Below are 18,911 nucleotides of genomic sequence, written 5' to 3'. Positions count from 1 at the left end.
AACTGCAAAGCATCAGAAGCAACTAGATTAGGCAATTCAGCTGTATACCAGTATGTACTTCTGACCATTAAAAAACTACAGTTGTCCTTTCCACAATATCCCTTTGCAACTGTAATAGTACAAAGTTGCTTATTTTCTTCATGTGCATATGTAAGACTAATGATATTTTGCTAGATTATTGCTCTGATACTAAAGTACTTTCCACTGAGTCCATATTGCCAATATCTTGAAGAAAAAGAAAAAAAGTATTTTGCATTGAATCATGTATCATTGTGTCCTATTGATGTTTAGAAGCTCTAAAGCTTTTGTTTACATGTTAGTGATTTAAACTAAGACGAATTAAGTTTAAAATAAATACTCTTTCATGCAATATTAAACTACTCAGAAGCAACATTTTTGCATTGATTACTTTGTATAGATTGCTTCATTTTAAAGTAAATAACCATGTAGTAGTTGTTCTTTGCAAACACTTAAACATCATTTAGAGGAAGGTATTCAATTGAGGACATTTAATTTAGCCAACTTCACTATAAATTTATAGTGAAATAAATTTAGAAATAGGTTGTTTATGGTAGAGGCTTTCTGAGAATAAGCGTTGGAAGATGCGAGTAAAAGTTGAAAACCTGGACACTGAATAGCAACTCCAGGGGTGAAATACCGATGGTGATTTTGTCACAAATATTTAGTGGTTATTGTCACTACTCACTGTCAGTATGGATATCAGGATCTGAAAACCATCTGCAAGTGCTAATAGAGCACTACCAATTTAACTTATTTTTGAAAATTCTTGTCTGGGATCTTCTGTTGCAGGTATTAACTGAAAATTCATTTCTGTCTGAGAAATGAAGGTACATTCAGCTGTTGAACTAATCCAGGAAAAAATAGCAGATGCTTCTTGCACATTTTGCCTGTGATTCTGACCCTACTCAGTTAGCAGCAGATCTTTGTATCACAGATATTCTAACCAGTCACTTTTCCCTATTGTAGGACCAGTTATTTTTTTCCTAGACACGCATCAAAAGCAAAAATACCAAAATGACCTCTTTTCAAATTCTACACATAAGAGTTAGATCCTGTGTTTGCTTGATATGCTTCATCTCTCAGTGATGTAGAGAGAAGGAAACAGAAACTCTGGCAGGACAATACAAATGTGGGGATTAACAGCAATCCTTTCCTCAGAGTAAAGTAGAAGTAACTTTTGAGGGTGGGGAGTAGTGTACTTAGTAATGATTTTTTGTAAAAAAAAAAAGAGCTATTATTAAACTCAGGAAAAATCTAAGCCTCCAAAGACCTGTAGAACAATCATTTATAGTTTTTAATGTTTTTCCAAATAGTAGCTTTTTCATCAGTTACCAGCAAGCATTTTTGTCTAACAGGAGATATTAAAAATGTTGCCTGAGTTTTTTGAAAACTGATAAAAATAGTTCTGAGAAAGAGGTATGACCTACATCCCTCAAAGTAGTGTTTAATGTCTACATTACTTGACATTTAAAGAATGCAGGCTTGCAAAACAGAGACTGATAAGGTACTAATACCTCCATGTAGGCTGCATCTTCGGAGAGTGTGCCAGAATTTGTCTGGGAGAAGGAGAAGGACAGACAAAATAGATTGCTGTATTTTTCATCAAGAAGTTTGTAGCATCTGTATATATTTTATGTGTGCCTTTTGAGAGGTGAGGAGTGTAACTCAGACCTCCCTAAGCTTTGTTCTCTGCCTCTACACCTACCATTTGGCATAAGATGTAGCCAGTAGAAGAAAACTAAGATTTTTGGGTCTTTTTTCTTGTCTTAGTTGCAACGGCTGCTAAACAGATGTAGGCTAACATGAGTTCTGCCAAAAATCTCTTCCAAGTCTCCCACCCATTTTCCACCAAAGAGAAGCTAATCAGGTGATATGAACAGAGACCTGAAGGTCAGAAAGAAATGGGAGCTCCCAATCCTGGCTCTATAGAGACTTTTAGAAAGAAACAATCAGAAAACTTAGATTTACTGCTTTGGAAATTAAAAAACCCTCAAAATTTCTAAACTTACTATTCCAAGTAGTATGATGTGAACAGGAAATAAAAGGCAATCTGTACGTGAACCACAGCAACGCTGCAGCAGAGAAAGTCAGATGACAGCAAGAGTTTATAACTGGTGTTCACTGGCATCCATCTAAGTCTCTTTTTAGAGCTATTTTCAATATCTTAGATGTATTAAGCAAAATATCATTGTCTTGCTGGCCAGATCTTTGCTGAAACAGATTTCCTAGGATTACAGTTGTCCTGTTGTATGAACCTCAAGAACTAAGAGGGAGTCAGCTTTCTGCCTACCTGTCTCAGGTTTCTGCCTATGTCTCCAACTTTTGCTTTCAAAAATATTTGAATATATTGTGGTTTTTTCCAGAGTATCTTGACTATTACAAATGCATTCCATGATATTCACAACAAATAAATAAAAACCTGAAACTTTTCCACTGTGTCAATCTGCTTATGAAATCATACTTGTCATTTAGCTGACAAAACTGTGCCTGCCAGGCACTTGTATTAAGTCCAGCATTGACTTAAAGGTAGTATCTAGCAAAAGCAGAAATGTCTAAATAACCAGTTGTCCAAGCATGCTTATATCACACAGGATTGGGTGTGCTAGCATGGTTAGCAGTGATGAATTCTCTATACTGGCAAAGATAAAGGACAAATGCTGCTTATGCAGCTACATTTCCCTTTCCTTACATCCCAGGAACTTGGAATTTAGATGCTAACCTACTAATTTAGATACATTTGTAAATTGAGAACACAGAACCATGAGTATTAACCTGAATGATAACTTGCCTCACTATGGTTTTACTGGCTGTACAGTAATTCTGTTTTCCTCATAGAACCATCTGCTTGCAGAAAAATTGCTTGTGTTGCTGAGTCTCAGTCACTCAGTATCCTCCTGAGAGATATTTGGATGGGTACTCCTGAAGTTTTTCCCTTTGACCATTCATGATAGCAGTAGCTACCAAGATTTTACACCTTTGATACCACTTTCTGTTGCATTTCTCGGCTTATATCTTAATTTCTAAGTTTCAGTTTTCAATATGGCATCAGTGTCATCTGTAGGTGCATGACTTTTATTTAAGGTCACAACCTTTAGTTTGGAAACGAGTGAGTCATGGATCTTTCTTACTGAAATTACTGACATGGGAAGACTTCCTAGCTCCTGGCCTCACACGGGCACAGGTTTACCTAGACAGTTGAGAGGACTTTAGTGAAGACTTGCATGAAATACATTTCCATATCATACTGCAGATAAGCAGTATGCACACCCACCTGCTTTCAAATATGTGTGAAACATATCTCTGGTGGTATAAGAATGGTAAGTATGAATGCTAAGAAGAATTATTTAGGTATGTCTCTTCAGTGAATCATTGGAATGCTGATATAGGAGGTTAAGTATTTAAGTTCAGGAAATCTACACAGTATTTGGATCTTATGATGAGGAAATTTCCAGGAAGAAAAGCAACATTCATGTTCCTGCTACGGAAAAATGCAGAGAGAAGTTATAGTGACTTTAGTTTGCCAACTAGTATGAAGGAAGAAACATGAACTTCTAGGTCTAAGGTGGTTTTGATCTGTCAAGATTTTTGTGTTGAGTTTGGATAATGGACCTTGGTGCCACACTGTAGTCAATGGATGTGTTGTCTAAGGGGTCCTGTCCTGGAAAACCGACTGCAGTCAGGGCTGAACAGCTCACAAACCCACTCAACAAAATTGGTGGATAACCTCGGTCATGCACACCAGCAGTACAGCCACGTCTGAAGCAGAGTTCTGTGTGTCATGTCAGCAAATGTTAAGAGGTTTGGTGATTTGAATCCGTTAGCTTTAAAACATTTTAAATTAATGACTAAAAGCACTGAATCAAACATCAACAGTTCTCATTAAAAACAAACAAACAAAAAGTTCCTTTCCGAGCAGCAGAGTAACTGACAGAAAGTGAAAACATGGATAGTTGACTGTAGTTTTGAAACCGGACCCACTGGCCAGTTGGACAGTCTCCGACATGTCGATGATTCATCTGACACAGAGTCCCAGGGAGTGATTTCTTGTGAGCCTGTTCATTTGGATGTTGATGCAGGTTTCTATTTAAATCAGCAGCTGAAGTGTGAATTTATCTGTGACATTTTTAAGATGGTTCATGAGGCCAGAATTTGACTAATGATACTCCTACTGATCTCCTGCTAATTTTGGTTTTATAGGTGTTGTATCATACCCAAACTTATAAATGTCTGGTCTTTTTTTTTTTCTCTTTTTTCCCTTTCCACTCTCTCTTTCTCTGTTTTCTGGGGTTTTTTGTCTTTTTTTTTTTTTTTACAGTTTAATCTCTTTTAATTTATTTAAACAGACTTTACTGACAGCAACAGAATGTCTGTCACTGAGTTCTGTAGTTTAGCTCAGGACCAAACGTACCTGTTTCTGAGAGTAAAAGCAATCAGGAGGGTGGTAATGAAACTTGCAGCAAAGCTCCTCTGATTATGGCCAAAGTATTCCTTAGGTAATGAGCTGTAGTGGCAGCAAATTTCCTATACTGATACCAGCTGTGGCATAACCTCCCTACCTGCACTGTGACATGAGTAGGAGGAGATCCCATTATCATATGGGACATGCTCACCAGTTTGTTTTTGATGTGTGTTGAATTTCCTATGCTTTCTCTGTTACCTTTCCCTGAAAATGTAACTGGACTAAACCTTAAAGCATGCTTTTTAAAACAGAGATTTGGCTTAAAGTCTTAGTGAAAAGATAGGAGAGAAAGATGCTTGAAGTGTTACTCATTAAGACACCAGTCAAATGATACGCATCCTGTACTGGTTGGATGCACTGAGAGTTGCCAGAAGTGGGAAGGATTTGAAGTTTTGCAGAAATTCTATAGAGAACTGTTAGGAAATGAAACACTGCAAGGTTTTAAGCTAAAGTTTGATGTGCATGAATGGGAGCAGCAGATCACGTCTGTCAGAATCACTGCTGCTTTCCGGATTTACAGGGAAGAATCCATAGGTATGAAAGCAAGGGTGTGTTTCTGAGAGAAGAAAGTTTGAAGAATGTAACTTGAACACGTTGTTATCTTTGGACTTGTTTCCTATTTAGCTGTACACTTGTCATTACTCCATTTTTTTCATCTTTTTTTTTTTCAGATTCCCAAGAAGGAAACTACAAGTCAGAGGTCAACAGTAAACCCAGGAAGGAAAGGACAGCTTTCACCAAGGAACAAATCAGAGAGCTAGAAGCCGAATTTGCTCATCATAACTATTTGACCAGGCTGAGGCGATATGAGATAGCCGTCAACCTTGACCTCACTGAAAGACAGGTACTGATGCAACATAATGGACTTTAAACGCTTGTCCAATATTTACCAGTGGTTAGTAGCTTCCCACAGTAGAGCTCTTGTTTATGATACTAATAGATATGTCGGTGTATCAGATTGAATGTTTATAGCAAAATGATACCCATTTATTATCTCCCTGCTGTGCAAGTAATTCATATTTTTATATGTACCAGATACAGATTATTTTCATCTAGTAGGTAGAGATGGAAGATAAAAGCACAAGTAATATATCTGTTAAACAGGTGCACATCTTTTCTAATCTGTCCACACTGATGTGGCTGAAGAAGCGGTTGGTCTCAAATACTGCATGAACAAGCAGTTGATTTGCCTGCATGCAACGTACATGAGCATCTTGTTTTAGTCAATTAAATATATGCAGTTGCCATTTGTCCAGAGTTTCTGAACATCCTGTTTCCAGATGGCAGCAAGAATGGGAACACCAGCAAAACCAGAATACAGGCATTTTTAACTACTTTATCTTACCCTGTGCTGTGAAAGCAGAGGAGATGATGGAATTTCTTATCACTGTTATTGGTTTCCTGCTCACCAAACCCTGGTCCGGGAAACACTTCTGCATGTGCTCAAGTTTCATCATGCATGTTGTCACATTGATTTCTAATGGAAATATTCATGTTAAGGATGTACTGAAGTGTTTCAGGATCTCATCTCAACACACTAAATAGGTAGTCAAGTTACATTTCATATAATAATTGCATCAACATATACATTTAAAAAAATGTGTTTTAGTAAAGACATTTAGAATGCTGGACTCAAGTACACCAAATCTGATGAAATATTTCCTACAGTTTTATCATTAGAGTTGTAAGCTTTTTGCCTACTGATAGACGGTCATCCTTTTTTCAGGAATCAATATTAGATTGAGGGATTGCTTTAGATACAATTGGTAAGGTGATGATACATTCATGGGAAGGTATCAAAATAGCACCATGATTTGTGAACTCTAGCTATGAGAAGTTTTGCACTTTTCTTGAGTTTCATTAACACCTGCTATAAGTAGACATTTCAGTGGAAATCCAGGCTTTTCTATGCATATGAACACACATTTACTCACACAAGCAAATGAAACTTTACTTAGAAGGCTTATAGAGAGTGTCTGTCCCTTTCAGCTTGTCAAGAAGCAGCCAGTAATTTCTCTTGTTTGACTTGAATAGGTGGCCAGGTTCCACTGGGATAATTTTCAGTTATTTAAATATGTTTATTATATTTGTAAAGCACACCGTTTTGTATCAAACAATTGATACAGTTTTGCCTTTTTCATTTCCACTGACTAAGGTAAGCTGAGACAGTTAGATTATTCCGCACCTGATTTTCACAGCTAAGGGGAGGAGAAATGAATTATTGTCTCAGGGACTAAGGTAGAGTCGGTGTGGAACTCAACAATGATAAATAAATTTAAAAAAAATATCTGCAAGCCAATATGATGGGAATCAGTCAGCTGAATTCAGAACACATTTATCGATATTTAACATTGGTGAATTTGGCCTGGAATTTAACTGTTCTCTTGATAAATTCTTTATTCTTTTCTTAGAATAGTAGTTGATAAATTATCTCTTGATAAATTCTTTGTTCTTTTCTTAGAATAGTAGTACAACTAAATGAAGAGACAGTTCACTATCCTAAAGAAAATAGCTAAACTAAAAGCATTTAACATACGGAAAAGTGGCAGATAAATATTGAATATTGTCTCTGGAGGAGAAAGGGCAGCCTGTGTTACACAAGTGCAGAGAATTCATTTAAGTCATGGGAGCACTTGCTGTTTTCTAGCCGTCACATAACATTGGTTCTAAGCATTCTGCTGGTAATAGTGATAATTTCTATAGAATTATAATTTTTCTATCTAATTATGTAATCTAATTCTTCTCTGCTTCCCCAGATTATCACAGTGACAACTGAGCTGCTAGAGATAGCTCCTTACCTTCCTTCCTTCCTGCTTTCCTGCCTTCCTGCCTGCCTTCCTGCTTGAAGCCACCCTTGCTTAGAAAAAGAAATCATTAAGATTTTTAGCTCAATATAGTCCAGTTCTGTATCATGCCACAATAAAATGATCCAAGAAAAAAAAAAAAAAAAGAAGAGCATGAAAACTGTATTGTTAATTGAAAACAAAAAGAAAATTGAGAGGAAATTCTGGACATATTTTTCAGTTTCTTAATCATACTAAGGCAAGCAATGATGTCACTTACAATGTTGTCAATTAGAAAGGTCTCTTTTTTAAATCAAATATATTGCTTTGATGGAAAAATGGTGTAAATAGACATGGAACTGGGTGTGGGTTTCCATGGTATATGGAAATCTTCAGAAGTTGAATGCAGTAAATCAGAAGGCTTGACTCTTCTTGCATACTTGTTTTACATCAATATTCCTTCAGTAACTTAAAAAAAATACTCCAGAGTGAACCTGGTATGACTCTAATATTTCTTTTTTTCCAGTTAAGAGGCTAAACTCATATTCAGGATGTGTTTTTCCACCATTAGCAGAATGAATGATTATTCTTGAGTGGGGTAACAGCACTTGTTTACTTACTACTGTTATTACTTTCTTTTACTACCTGTCCCAACAGAGGATATTATATGTGATACCTGTCTTAAACAGATGCAATAAAAATGATCCTTTCTCTAAAATTATTATGACTGAATTAAAATATATTGATGGAATTTGAAAAAAAACACTCTCCAGTAAGGTAATATTTTTAGAAAATTGCTATTTCTGGAACAGTTTTCCTTTACTATTTTTCCCCCGAAAGGCTGCATTGAAGAAAATGGTACCTGATAGGCAGTAGTTCCTTTGTTCAGAATAAGTGAATACAAAAGTGATAAACTTGATTTCATAACTCTGTAGACCTATTTGTGTTGGAAGCTCTCCTGATCTCTCATGAAACATTGAGTTTGCACACAGAGAGCTGAAACTTGTTTCAGATAATACAATAACAAAAACCAGCAGTGGGTATCAGGTGAACTAATGTATCACTCAGAAAATAGATTTGAGAGCAGACCTAACTCCTGATGAAATTAATTTTTTACTAGATCTTTAAAAAATGACAAGCATCATATTATTCAGAGGGCAGAAGAACAAAAAATAATCTGGGAAAATTATTGTTGAGTCATCCCAAAGTTAGAACTTTCAGTTATTTCCCAAAATGTGAGATAAATCATGGAACCTATTATCTTAAGAAAGCTCTATCTTCCTCTTGACTATAGTGATAATTTCAACCATACGCCACAGCTTAAAAGAGGCACTGACCAACTAACACTTCATAATTACCTTTCTGACATTTAAACAAGCTGTAGAAAAAAACATATGTCTGACCATATTTAAAAAGCTATATAAGGGTATTAAAGTTTTCTACAGTCATCAAAGTAAGGCTCCATTTGACTTTTGAAACAACTTACAAGATCTGTTTAAACATAAATGACTCATGGAAGGCCATTTCACAAAAATAATAATGAAAAAAAAACCCTCACAACATATGGATCAGGAGAAGGAAGTAATCCTATCACTCCCTAAAAAGGAAACCTGAGTTACAAGACAGGAGGATGAAATGAAATAAGTGCCTCAATTGCCTAGATATTAAGAGTGCACTTGGAGAGCATTATAAGCACATCTGGTGGTAGGATGGCTCTATTATGGTATTGTAAGAATTCCAGCAGTATAGGTACATATAATTCCTGCTCCATCTCTTACAGAGTGCACTCACTATCCCTGCTCAGCCAGCAGTTAATAATTTTCAGCTGGCAGGCCTCTGTTATATTTTGAAGAGTCAGTTAGACTAAAAACTGTCTTAGCTCTCTAGATACTTGTAACCTTGACAAGCGCATTCTTGGCTTTTTTGTACATCCAGATAAACTTGGAGAAGGTTCCATGCAAACTTTTTAATATCTCGCTGTGGGATGAGGAGAGGAAGCAGCTGCAGTGGGGTATCAGAGGCGTGGCAAAATGGACATTTTTATGGAGTTGGTCCCGCCAAATATAGAAAGAGTAGGAGATCTTTCCACCTCACAAGATCTTTTTGCATGGAGCTAATCAAAAGAGTAATGTTGCAGTTCTGCAGGCTAGCTAAGGTTACCGGAATAAACAGTCCCAATATGTTATGCTTCTGTTTGCCAACATAAACGGAAAATCCCACCTAGTCAGATTAAATTCTGCTGATGGTAATGAGAAGGCTTATTTCTTCTTAACTTTAATTTCCAATACCCGCTCAGAAGCCACCAATCATTTGTAAAAGGCCTGAAGCCGTTTGTTTTATATAGACGAAGGACAAAATTTTGTCAAAATGACGAGTGCTTTGCTTTGGCTTCCATGTATGTGGTACCAACATGGGACGAGTGACAACGGAAGAAGGTTTGTAATTCCTTTTACTACCAGAAAGAGAAGCGGGCAGCGTCATTATTTAAATGCATTTGGGCATTGTCAATGTAGTATGTAGGGCAATGGGGCCATAACCCACACTGCAGCACTGCATTGTAACGACTATACAAACAATAAACGAAGTTTTCCATTGGAAAACTTTCCTCCAGACCAGGTTACCTCAATCTTTCATCACAAGTGACTTCATTAAAATCCTTTTCAGCATCACAGAGCTCCAGAGAGGCTAATCACTGCATTTTTTAGACTTTACTGGTAAGATAAGAGTAGCTCCTTTTAGTCACCTGGGGGAGAAACCAGTGAGTTCGAAGTTCCTCAGTTCTCCTCTGGAAGGGTCCGTGTCTCTCCATACATCACACAGCATGGCTAGTTTCCTACTTTAGGAAGCTAGATTTCTAAGGTTAGGTGGTGAAATTATTCCCCTGTATACTTTCAAACAAAATCAAACAATGGATTGATAGGACAAGTGTGACCGTATTTGTCTGATTTATGGTGCTGTCACATCTTCTCTGAAAAGCAGCTGCTCATTCCAAACTTCCATGTGTTAAGCACTCTCTATACACACTATAATAATGACCTGTGTGGCTTGAAATCCTTTGGATTGTTTGTTTTATTTAAAGTAACACTCTTAATAAAATAAAACTCACTAATACTTTTATATTTGTCTTGAGCAATATAAATACCAGCAGTAAGAGTTACTGTGCTCAGTTTGTTCTTAGGAAAGAATATTCCTGGCAAACTTAATTATAGCTCGTGCATAATTTTGATCTATATGATAATTCTTTAAAAAAAAAAGTACATGGCAAAACTTCAAACAATGTATGTACTTTTGCAATATTGATTGAATTCAAACAAGCAATTCCAAGTGCAGATATCCAAGTGCCTCAAGCTGTTAGTTGTGAATGGACCCTACACCTGCAGAGAAACCCTGTGGGGTTCAGGGTGGGGAGAAACCTCTGTCTGTGCCAGGCTGCATGTGTGATACAGATAGAAATATTATCGGCTCATACAGCTGCTTGTACAAAATGAGTAAGGCTCTGCTGTCCTCTACCCCTACCCGTTCTTAAGGCACAAGCCAGGAAATCTTCTGTCACCTGTCTAAGGAGACAGGAGCTTTTTAGCTCCTATCATTATGTCATCTTTGACATAATGGCAAATTATTTTCATTTATGGTCACTTTAAAAAACAGAGAGAAGACATCAGTGAGGATCAAACAGTATTGGAGAAGTACAAATGCGCAAGTAGAATTAAGGAGGTTTTATGTTATGCAGGGCATTGAAAAATGTAGACTCTCTTTCTGGTTTCACTAGTTCCTTCTCCTCAAGGCAAGCCCTGCTAAAAACAGCTGCAGCTTCTTGAGGCTTAATAGCTTTAAAACTGGATGTTGATTTTGAGACTAGTTTACTGTCAAAAGACTCAGGACTGGTTTGTTTTGGAAGGCAAAATGGTGCCTCCAGATTTGAAATCATGAACTGTGGAACTAAGTTTATGTGAATACAAATGAGAGTGCTTCTTACTTGGGCAGGGAGATGGCATCCATAGCCATTGAGCCCTAGAGGATTGTCATGGGCCCGTAGTCAGGCGTTGCTTTCTGCCAATTGCCGTTTCTTGACATTTGCCTTTCTTTGTACTAAAGTAGTAGCAGAAAAAAAGCATCAACATACTCAGCCAGAAGCCAGTCTTGATCACTCACCATCTTTTAACCTTCACACTCAGTTGACCTGTGCAAAATGAGTGCTGAATAGTGCACGTTAGATTTTTTTTCTCATTAAATAAAATGCTCTACATGTGATTCATTCACGCATCTTAGTGCCTATACAAACAGGCAAAGCTTAGCTGAAGGCAATCTTCCCCACAAATTAGTTTTCTTTTGTTGATATCTATATATATGCAAAAGAACTGGATGAAGGTAGGCTCTAAAAAGATATATTATAGGACAATAAGGTAGAGGGAGATCTAGCAGCAGCAGCCCCACAGGTTGTTTTCTTTGCCTCTGAACAAAAAAGTGAGACTAATTTTATACAAATACTCCCTTAGATCATGTACAACAAGCCAGTATGAGGAAAGAACCTGAAATAGTGTGTCCCATTCTGGAACCTAGTTGAGAGAGGTTTTGACTAGGGTTTTTTTGATCATGAAATTAATTTTGAAGATCACTGATAGAGAAGGAGGCAGTTCTTTGGATGAAGTAGAAGGAGGCAAACTGAGTGCTGTCAAAGACTTCTAAAACTGGAACGAAATACTCCTATCACTGCTTTGCTCTGAAATATGATGTCTATTCCATCCCTGACTAAACGTGGGAGGTAGAAAGGAGAATGTATCACCTAAGCAGTACCCGAACCTCAACTGACTTCTATGTAATGAAAAACCAGAACTCCCTCCTACACCTTCCTGGGTGCCAAAAGCTCCAGCTGTCCTTTGTGCACCTGCCAAACCTCCTCTTTTTCTCAACAGCTGCTCCAAAGTACTTGTGCACATTCAGTGCAAAGTCCTGTAAAGTAACACGGAGCAGATTGCTTTAAGTCAGTGAGCAGGTGACTTAAGCAATTTTAATCAGGAGGTTCTGGTACCGCTCATTAATTTCCAAAGAAAAGTTAATTTTCTTCACTTGAGGTATTTTGGTACTATTTCATAATAACTAAGCAAACATTTAATACTCTTATTTATTTAAACTGTTTTTAAGTGCAATATATTTAAGATTTTGAAGAGGGGCTTTTTGAAATAGGAATGCAATTCCTTTAAATCATATAAGGAAGAAAATTAAGTTTAATTGAATAAAACTACCTTGACTTACTCTCTGACTACCATTTCTGTAAATATAAACTCATAGATTTGATTCTTCCAACCCTTATATTGATTCATAGTCTAGAAAAGGAAAAGAACCTTTTCTGGTTTTACGTTTCTATTTGCTTCTGTAAGTTTGTTGAATAAATTATCATGAAAATACTATCCCTACATATATGAAAAAGGTAAGTTTCACCTGTATAACACCAGTGATTTCTGTAAGTTCAGGAGTCTGACTTTCTTTAAAACTTGGCAGTATAAGTGTACTATCTAAAAATAACAGGAATGTTTTCAGAGCCAAAGAAAGTTGACAAGTAAACTTTTCAATTTTTAAAACTTTGACAAGTCAGGGTTTGGGTTTTTTTTTGTTGTTATCCATATGTTTGTCTGCATTAGAGGAAAGTAAATTGACAGATTAAAAAAAAAGAGAATGGACAATGACTGACCAGGGGCAGAACTCTTAAAAGGCTTGGTGATGTGGTCTTCCTGACACATCATTTAGGTATAATAATATGTGGAATTTGGGATACTGACTTCAAAGACTCATACTTAGAATTATTTATCCTTTCTAGCAAAATAACAGTTTTGACTGGCACAGTGTTCTTGTTTCTAATTTTTAAGGTTTGCAAGATATCAGGCCTCAAATTTTAATCTCGCTTAGGACACATGCCACTAAAACCTGGAATAGAAAACCTAATTTTAGGAAATAATCTTTCATTTCAGAAAAGAACTTTTTAAAAGAGAAATGTCTTTTTTCTTAAAAGAAGACAGACAGCACATAGTGTAACTAAGGTAGTTTGAATTCAGTCATGCTTTCATTTTTCAGACAAGAATGTTTTTATTAAGAAATACTCATAAATTATAGAAGGTATCTGTTCAGTTTTTCTCTGAAAGTATAGAAGGCTAAAATCCTATGTCAAAAGGAAGTATCTACTTTCTACAGACCATGGTAGAAGTCAAATATTGTTAAAGTTAATGTGACTGAAGGGCTTTGTTGAAGAACCAGTATTAAATGAGAAGTTTAGGTGATATGCTCATTTGGAACCAAAATGATGCATTGACCTCCACATTATGAAGTTCTATTAAAGCTGTACATGCAAGAGAGCACATAATGTGGCCCTGAAGCCTACTAAGGACCTGTATATCATAAGTATATAAGGACTACTTTAGTAATGTAGACACTAACAATGTCAGCCCTCTAGTTTTGAATCTCCTCCCGTGATTCCTACAGAGTAGACCTTAAAATAAATTGGTCACAGCTAAAACATTAATTCTGGTGCATCAGGAGATACGCAATGTGAAATCATTTACTCATATCTTAAGTAACATTCTAATCATCAGATGTGGAGATGCAGATGCTAAACAACTTGTTGACTAAGGGAAAAGAAACTGAGCTTTCGTGCCAGTAAGCAGATGTGCTCAATAGACTGGCTTATAAGCGCTGATTTAGAAACAGCTGTTAATGCTGCCATCATCTTTAAAATAGTTCATTTCCCTCCACTTCCTTTGTTTTCCATACATACATATGCTTGCTCTATACCGTTAAGTTGTGCTAGTCAGAGGGTGGAGCAGAGGGAGTGCATTTTAATAAATAATAGGCAATCAAGACCTGATTCTGGGAGGTGGTGAACACTCAGCTCCTACTGGAGCTAACTTAGACTTCAAAAAACAGTGTAAAAAGGTTTAAAAACAGTATCAAGTTTATCATAGTAGATCTTTAAACTACCTTAAAAGAATATAATCTCACGAAAGTTGTAAATGGCACAAGCTAGTTCTTTCACTGGAAAAAGGTTTGAGAGTTTTTCAGGTTCACTTCAGTAAGGACTTTTTATCTCTATTTTTATTTTTATTGTTTCTTTATTTTTCTTTGAGTAATTATCTCCTTTCTCTCACTTGTGATTTTTCTCTCTTCCTCTCTTTCTTTCTCTTCTTTCTTTTTCATCTCTCCTTTTTCTTTCTCAGGATGTTTTGTTTTGATGAATGTTTTGTGCAACACCTGTAAGTTTCTAATCACTTGTGCATTTGAAAAACACAGTTTTCCATGAATCCAGATAAACTGGCACTCTGAAATACTTCACACAAACTTTGCCTCACTTCCTTTTCATTACTAAAATGTAGATGGATCACATATCAGTAACAACTATACCCTCCATAATTGACTCTTCAACTGCAAAGGAAGTTTAGAATTCCAGTATCTGAATTTGATCTCTAGAGGAAATAACAAGCGAAGGACCTGTCTCATATTATTAGCACATGAGCATGAAAGTCTTCATCTAGAGTCCATTGAACTCGATGGAAAAACTCACACTGACATTAGTGTACTTTGGATCAGGTCAAAAGTGGATCTCAGAACTTTGTAATGGAGGTCATAAAGAGATATAAAAAATACCTAACATATTCCCTTATATAAGAGTCCTGCTGTACATTAACACAGCAAATGACATCAAAATAAACTCATAATATTTTCAATTATAAACTTCACTATAATTGATTTCTAGCTTTTGAAAATAGTCTTTGACATACCAAATGAAGTAATTTCTTATTTGATATTCTCTAAGTAAATTAGATGCAGATTATTTGAAGTCATTAATAAAAAAAACTAAAGCTTTTTTAAACTTTTTTTTTTTTAAAATGTTACTGTTTTCTTTTTATGGGAAGCCTGCCAGGCTATATGCCAGTCAGTAGAATATATTCTTCTATGGGAGAGCCAGTTACTCTCTTCCCCCTACACTCAAGAGAGTGCATGCAAAGGTAGCTGGAGTCCTTTCAGCCCTACTTTCCTTAAAAGTGCCATGTTTCCCGGACAGCGAGTCGCATGCAGACATAGTGTTGCATTCTGGATCCTCTGAGGCATTTAGCAATGTATCTGTCTTGCATTTATTCTTGAAAAGGATTATCCTTTAATTGATTTGTATCAACTAATATAGATGCTCCGTGGCGGAGGCATGTTGGGGCGCGGTCAGGTGAGCTAGTCTGAGGGTAGGAGATCTGAATAAAGTGGTAATCCCCAGACTGTCCTTGGATACTCGTTACCTGGAAGCTGGTGCCAATCAGTTCTCCTGGGTTTAATACTCAAAGATAGAGACTGCTCTCAGATGGTACAAAAAAGAATAATTCATTAAACTGGAGTAGAAAACAGTCAAAAAATGTCAGGCCAGCAAATGCAAGAGTTTAGCTCTTTCTATGAGAGGAGAACAGAAACGAGCACCTGCGTCAGGAGCCAGCAGCAATCATCCTGCTCATGCCTGTTTCTGACAATGACTGTAGCAGTATTAGCTTCAGTTTCTCAGGTGTGCAAAAATGAAATGGATGCATCTGGAAGGTGGTTTGCCTGGATTTCTCTTGTTCCAATAAGTTAAAGTAGGTTGAATCCAGGCTGTGCACTGAATTTTTTGCTTCGAATGAATCACTGTAATTTTTCTTCAAACCACTTTTTGTATACATTACTATTTTGTTGTAGGCTTTCAATGCCGTGACTTATTCCGTGAATGTTCAAGACATAAACATATCTGGAGAATTGCTTAGATCTTTTAAACATCACTTCAATCCTCTCATTTCTTCTTACTGAATAAAAGTATCTCAGCCCTTTTTTCAGAAGCAGAGTGATAATATTCTGCGGTACTGGGTTGTGTCCAAAGTGTATTATTTTTGATGTTTAGATTATGACTGCAGTTGCATCTACTGCACTGTCTGGCACCAGTAGAGTAGTTTCTTTTGCAAGAGAAACTTCATTATCTTAAAAACCAAAAATAAACAAAATGATGTCTCAACCTCCCCCAGAAAGCTACTAACTTTGTGCTAGTGCTGTACCCTTTTGAAGACACTGTTTCCATGGTCACCTCTGATACATGACCTGAGTATGATAATTCCCAGCATCACAGCAGCCAGTAATAAATACCTTCCCCTTTACACTCATTTCGCTTTACAAGCCAGATTCTTTGGCTCTGATGAATTGACTAAAGGAAAGGATGTGCTGTGCTTTGAGGCTCTTACTAACCTGGAATCATTTTGCTCGATTCCCAAGTGATTGGCTTTAACAGTTCACATTGGCTTTAACAGGAATATAGACTATAGAAAAATAAATATGCCTCTCTTCCTTCCCACATACATACGTACAGATAGTGACATTAACGATCAGTTCAGTTGTAGTAAAATTTTAATGTAAAATTCAAAGTGATAGTAAAGGTTAAACACTGCAGTGTTTCCTGGATGTATAAGACAGATTCAGCAAAACAGCATTTTTGTGGCTCTATTACTCATGTTGTACAATATGTCCTGCTGTGCCTGTTCCTTGCTGTTTCTTTTAAAACTCTGAAACGCATTCTGCTAAACGCAGCAGAGGATACACCAACATTGCAAGCTTTCTTGCTTTCTTTTCAAGTGAAAAGTTGCAGACGTTTATTTTTCGGTGGAACCTTCATGTGAAGAGCTGCACAGACACACACACACAAAATTTTTTAGCAACATTAACTCTAAATGGATCAATCCTCTATTCATACTGAGGTTTTTTTAGTGACAATATTTTAAGTTGATTTGAAATCAGCCTTTAATCTGGTCTAGTATATTTGACAGATGCTATGCACATCTTTTTTTTTTTTCTTTTATTTTGGCTATTGAAAAAAAAGTCCTTGTGGTTTGCAGTGCTGGTACTTTAGAACTGTGCAAATAATTTAGGTTTACTTCCCTCCCCCCCTATATTTCTACACAGAGAAGGGGAGGAGGGGAAATGAGTTTCAGCTGGAGTAAAAACTTGGGGTTTAACGTGACTTAAATACAGATACATTTTTGATCTTTCATGCTATGAATTTATTTTCCATTCTCATCTGAAATTATTTGCTGATTTTGACTCAAGTTTATAAATGCTTTTACCTCTGGCTTTTGGAAAAATTTGACCAGGGTCTATGGCTAAATGTAGTAGAATCGAGGATCAGTCAACTAGGATCATTTAAATACATTTGGGAAATAGACAGAGAAGTTGTAAGTTTTGACAGTAAGAAATGCTCTTTTAGGTGCTTCAGCAAATAAATAAAAAAAAAAGCTGTTAAGGTGCTCCACCTGAAACTCACCATCAATTTACAGAAACAAACAGGCAGAAAGCAAGGCAAACTTTTCAGCACAAGTTGCTTTCCAGAGTAACTACCCTCCTGGGAAGGATAGTTAAAAGCACTCTAAGCAGGAGGGGCAGCAGTATGGGTCCCTGCCCCCAGACAGGGTTCTCTGTTGTGCTAAAGACAGATTCTTCTGCGGGTCACTTGATGGGAACCTTTTTCCCTCTGTTTCTCTGCCTGTGGAATGGCATTAATACATTTTCCGAGAGCATGTGAACTTTTTAATGTTTCCTGAAGTGCTCTGAGATCTTCCCGCGGAGGGAACTGCCACCGCTAGCCCTGCTGCCTGCTTGCAGTAAGCCCGGTCCCTCCTCTGCAGTCGTTATCCTCACATCCCCAGGGCTCACGTCCTGTCCAAAACTGGATTGCCTGCTCCTCAGGGAAAGCTCGCTAAGCTTTTTACCATACAGACAGAAAGGTAGTGTGTTGCACATGAAAAAAAAGAAAAAACTCAAGGTCTGTGCTAAAGCTAGAAGGATCCTTATTACCTTCAATGATCCCATCTTTATTTTCTTGTTTTGTCTTTCTTCTGCGAAGGTAAAAGTTTGGTTCCAGAACAGACGGATGAAGTGGAAGCGGGTAAAAGGGGGCCAGCAAGGGGCAGCGGCCCGGGAGAAGGAACTGGTGAATGTGAAAAAGGGCACGCTGCTCCCCTCCGAGCTCTCTGGCATCAGCGCAGCTGGTCTCCAGCACACGGGGGACTCACTAGCGAACGACGACAGCCACGACAGCGATCACAGCTCTGAGCACGCACACTTATGATACACAGAGAGTGTCCCAGCTCCGTTCTCAGGAAAGATGCTTTGCTGGCAAGCCTTACACAGGCATCGTTTACGTATGCAAGTGACTCTGGCAGTGATTTTTAAAGTTGTTATGGAAAATTCAGGCTTATTGTGTCGGCTTTTCTTGGTTTTTAGATGGTTTACAGTAAGTGCCATATCTTAAAGGTGCCTCAAGAGTGGAGAAGTGGAAGACGAACTTACTTTGAACATTCCAGATTTGTTTGTCATGTTTATGACAGCGGGCAGGTATTTTTGCTTTAGCTTGCACTGAAAATTACATTGCTCTCAACAGATGTTATATTCTGAAAACCACAGTGCCACAAAATCACTATCTAGTGGATAAGAAATGTATTTTAACTCTGTATATATTTACCTTACAGCATTTTCCTGTCTTCACTAATTTTAGCAATGCATTCATATTAGCTGATGGCAATAGTCACTCATGACAATAAAAGGCTTTTTGTCTCTTTATTTTTGTTTTGTTTTTCCAGACATACAATACATGCAGATACTTT

The 18,911-nt window shown here is 37.1% G+C and overlaps 1 protein-coding gene across 1 annotated transcript in view; it reads left to right on the top strand.

The window, feature by feature from the left end:
* MEOX2 (mesenchyme homeobox 2) overlaps window positions 1-18,376 on the top strand; it is a 53,057-nt gene extending 34,681 nt beyond the window's left edge. Inside the window, exons 2-3 of the mRNA XM_086614935.1 lie at window positions 5,152-5,324; window positions 18,152-18,376. Coding sequence (XP_086471061.1) covers window positions 5,152-5,324; window positions 18,152-18,376 — 398 coding nt within the window. The remainder of the gene's footprint in view (window positions 1-5,151; window positions 5,325-18,151) is intronic.
* Window positions 18,377-18,911: the final 535 nt, after the last annotated feature.

Source organism: Tauraco erythrolophus, chromosome 7 (genome assembly GCF_009769465.1).
Source record: "Tauraco erythrolophus isolate bTauEry1 chromosome 7, bTauEry1.pri, whole genome shotgun sequence".
NCBI classification, from domain to species: Eukaryota; Metazoa; Chordata; class Aves; order Musophagiformes; family Musophagidae; genus Tauraco; species Tauraco erythrolophus.
This window is presented reverse-complemented; position numbering and strand designations above follow the sequence as displayed.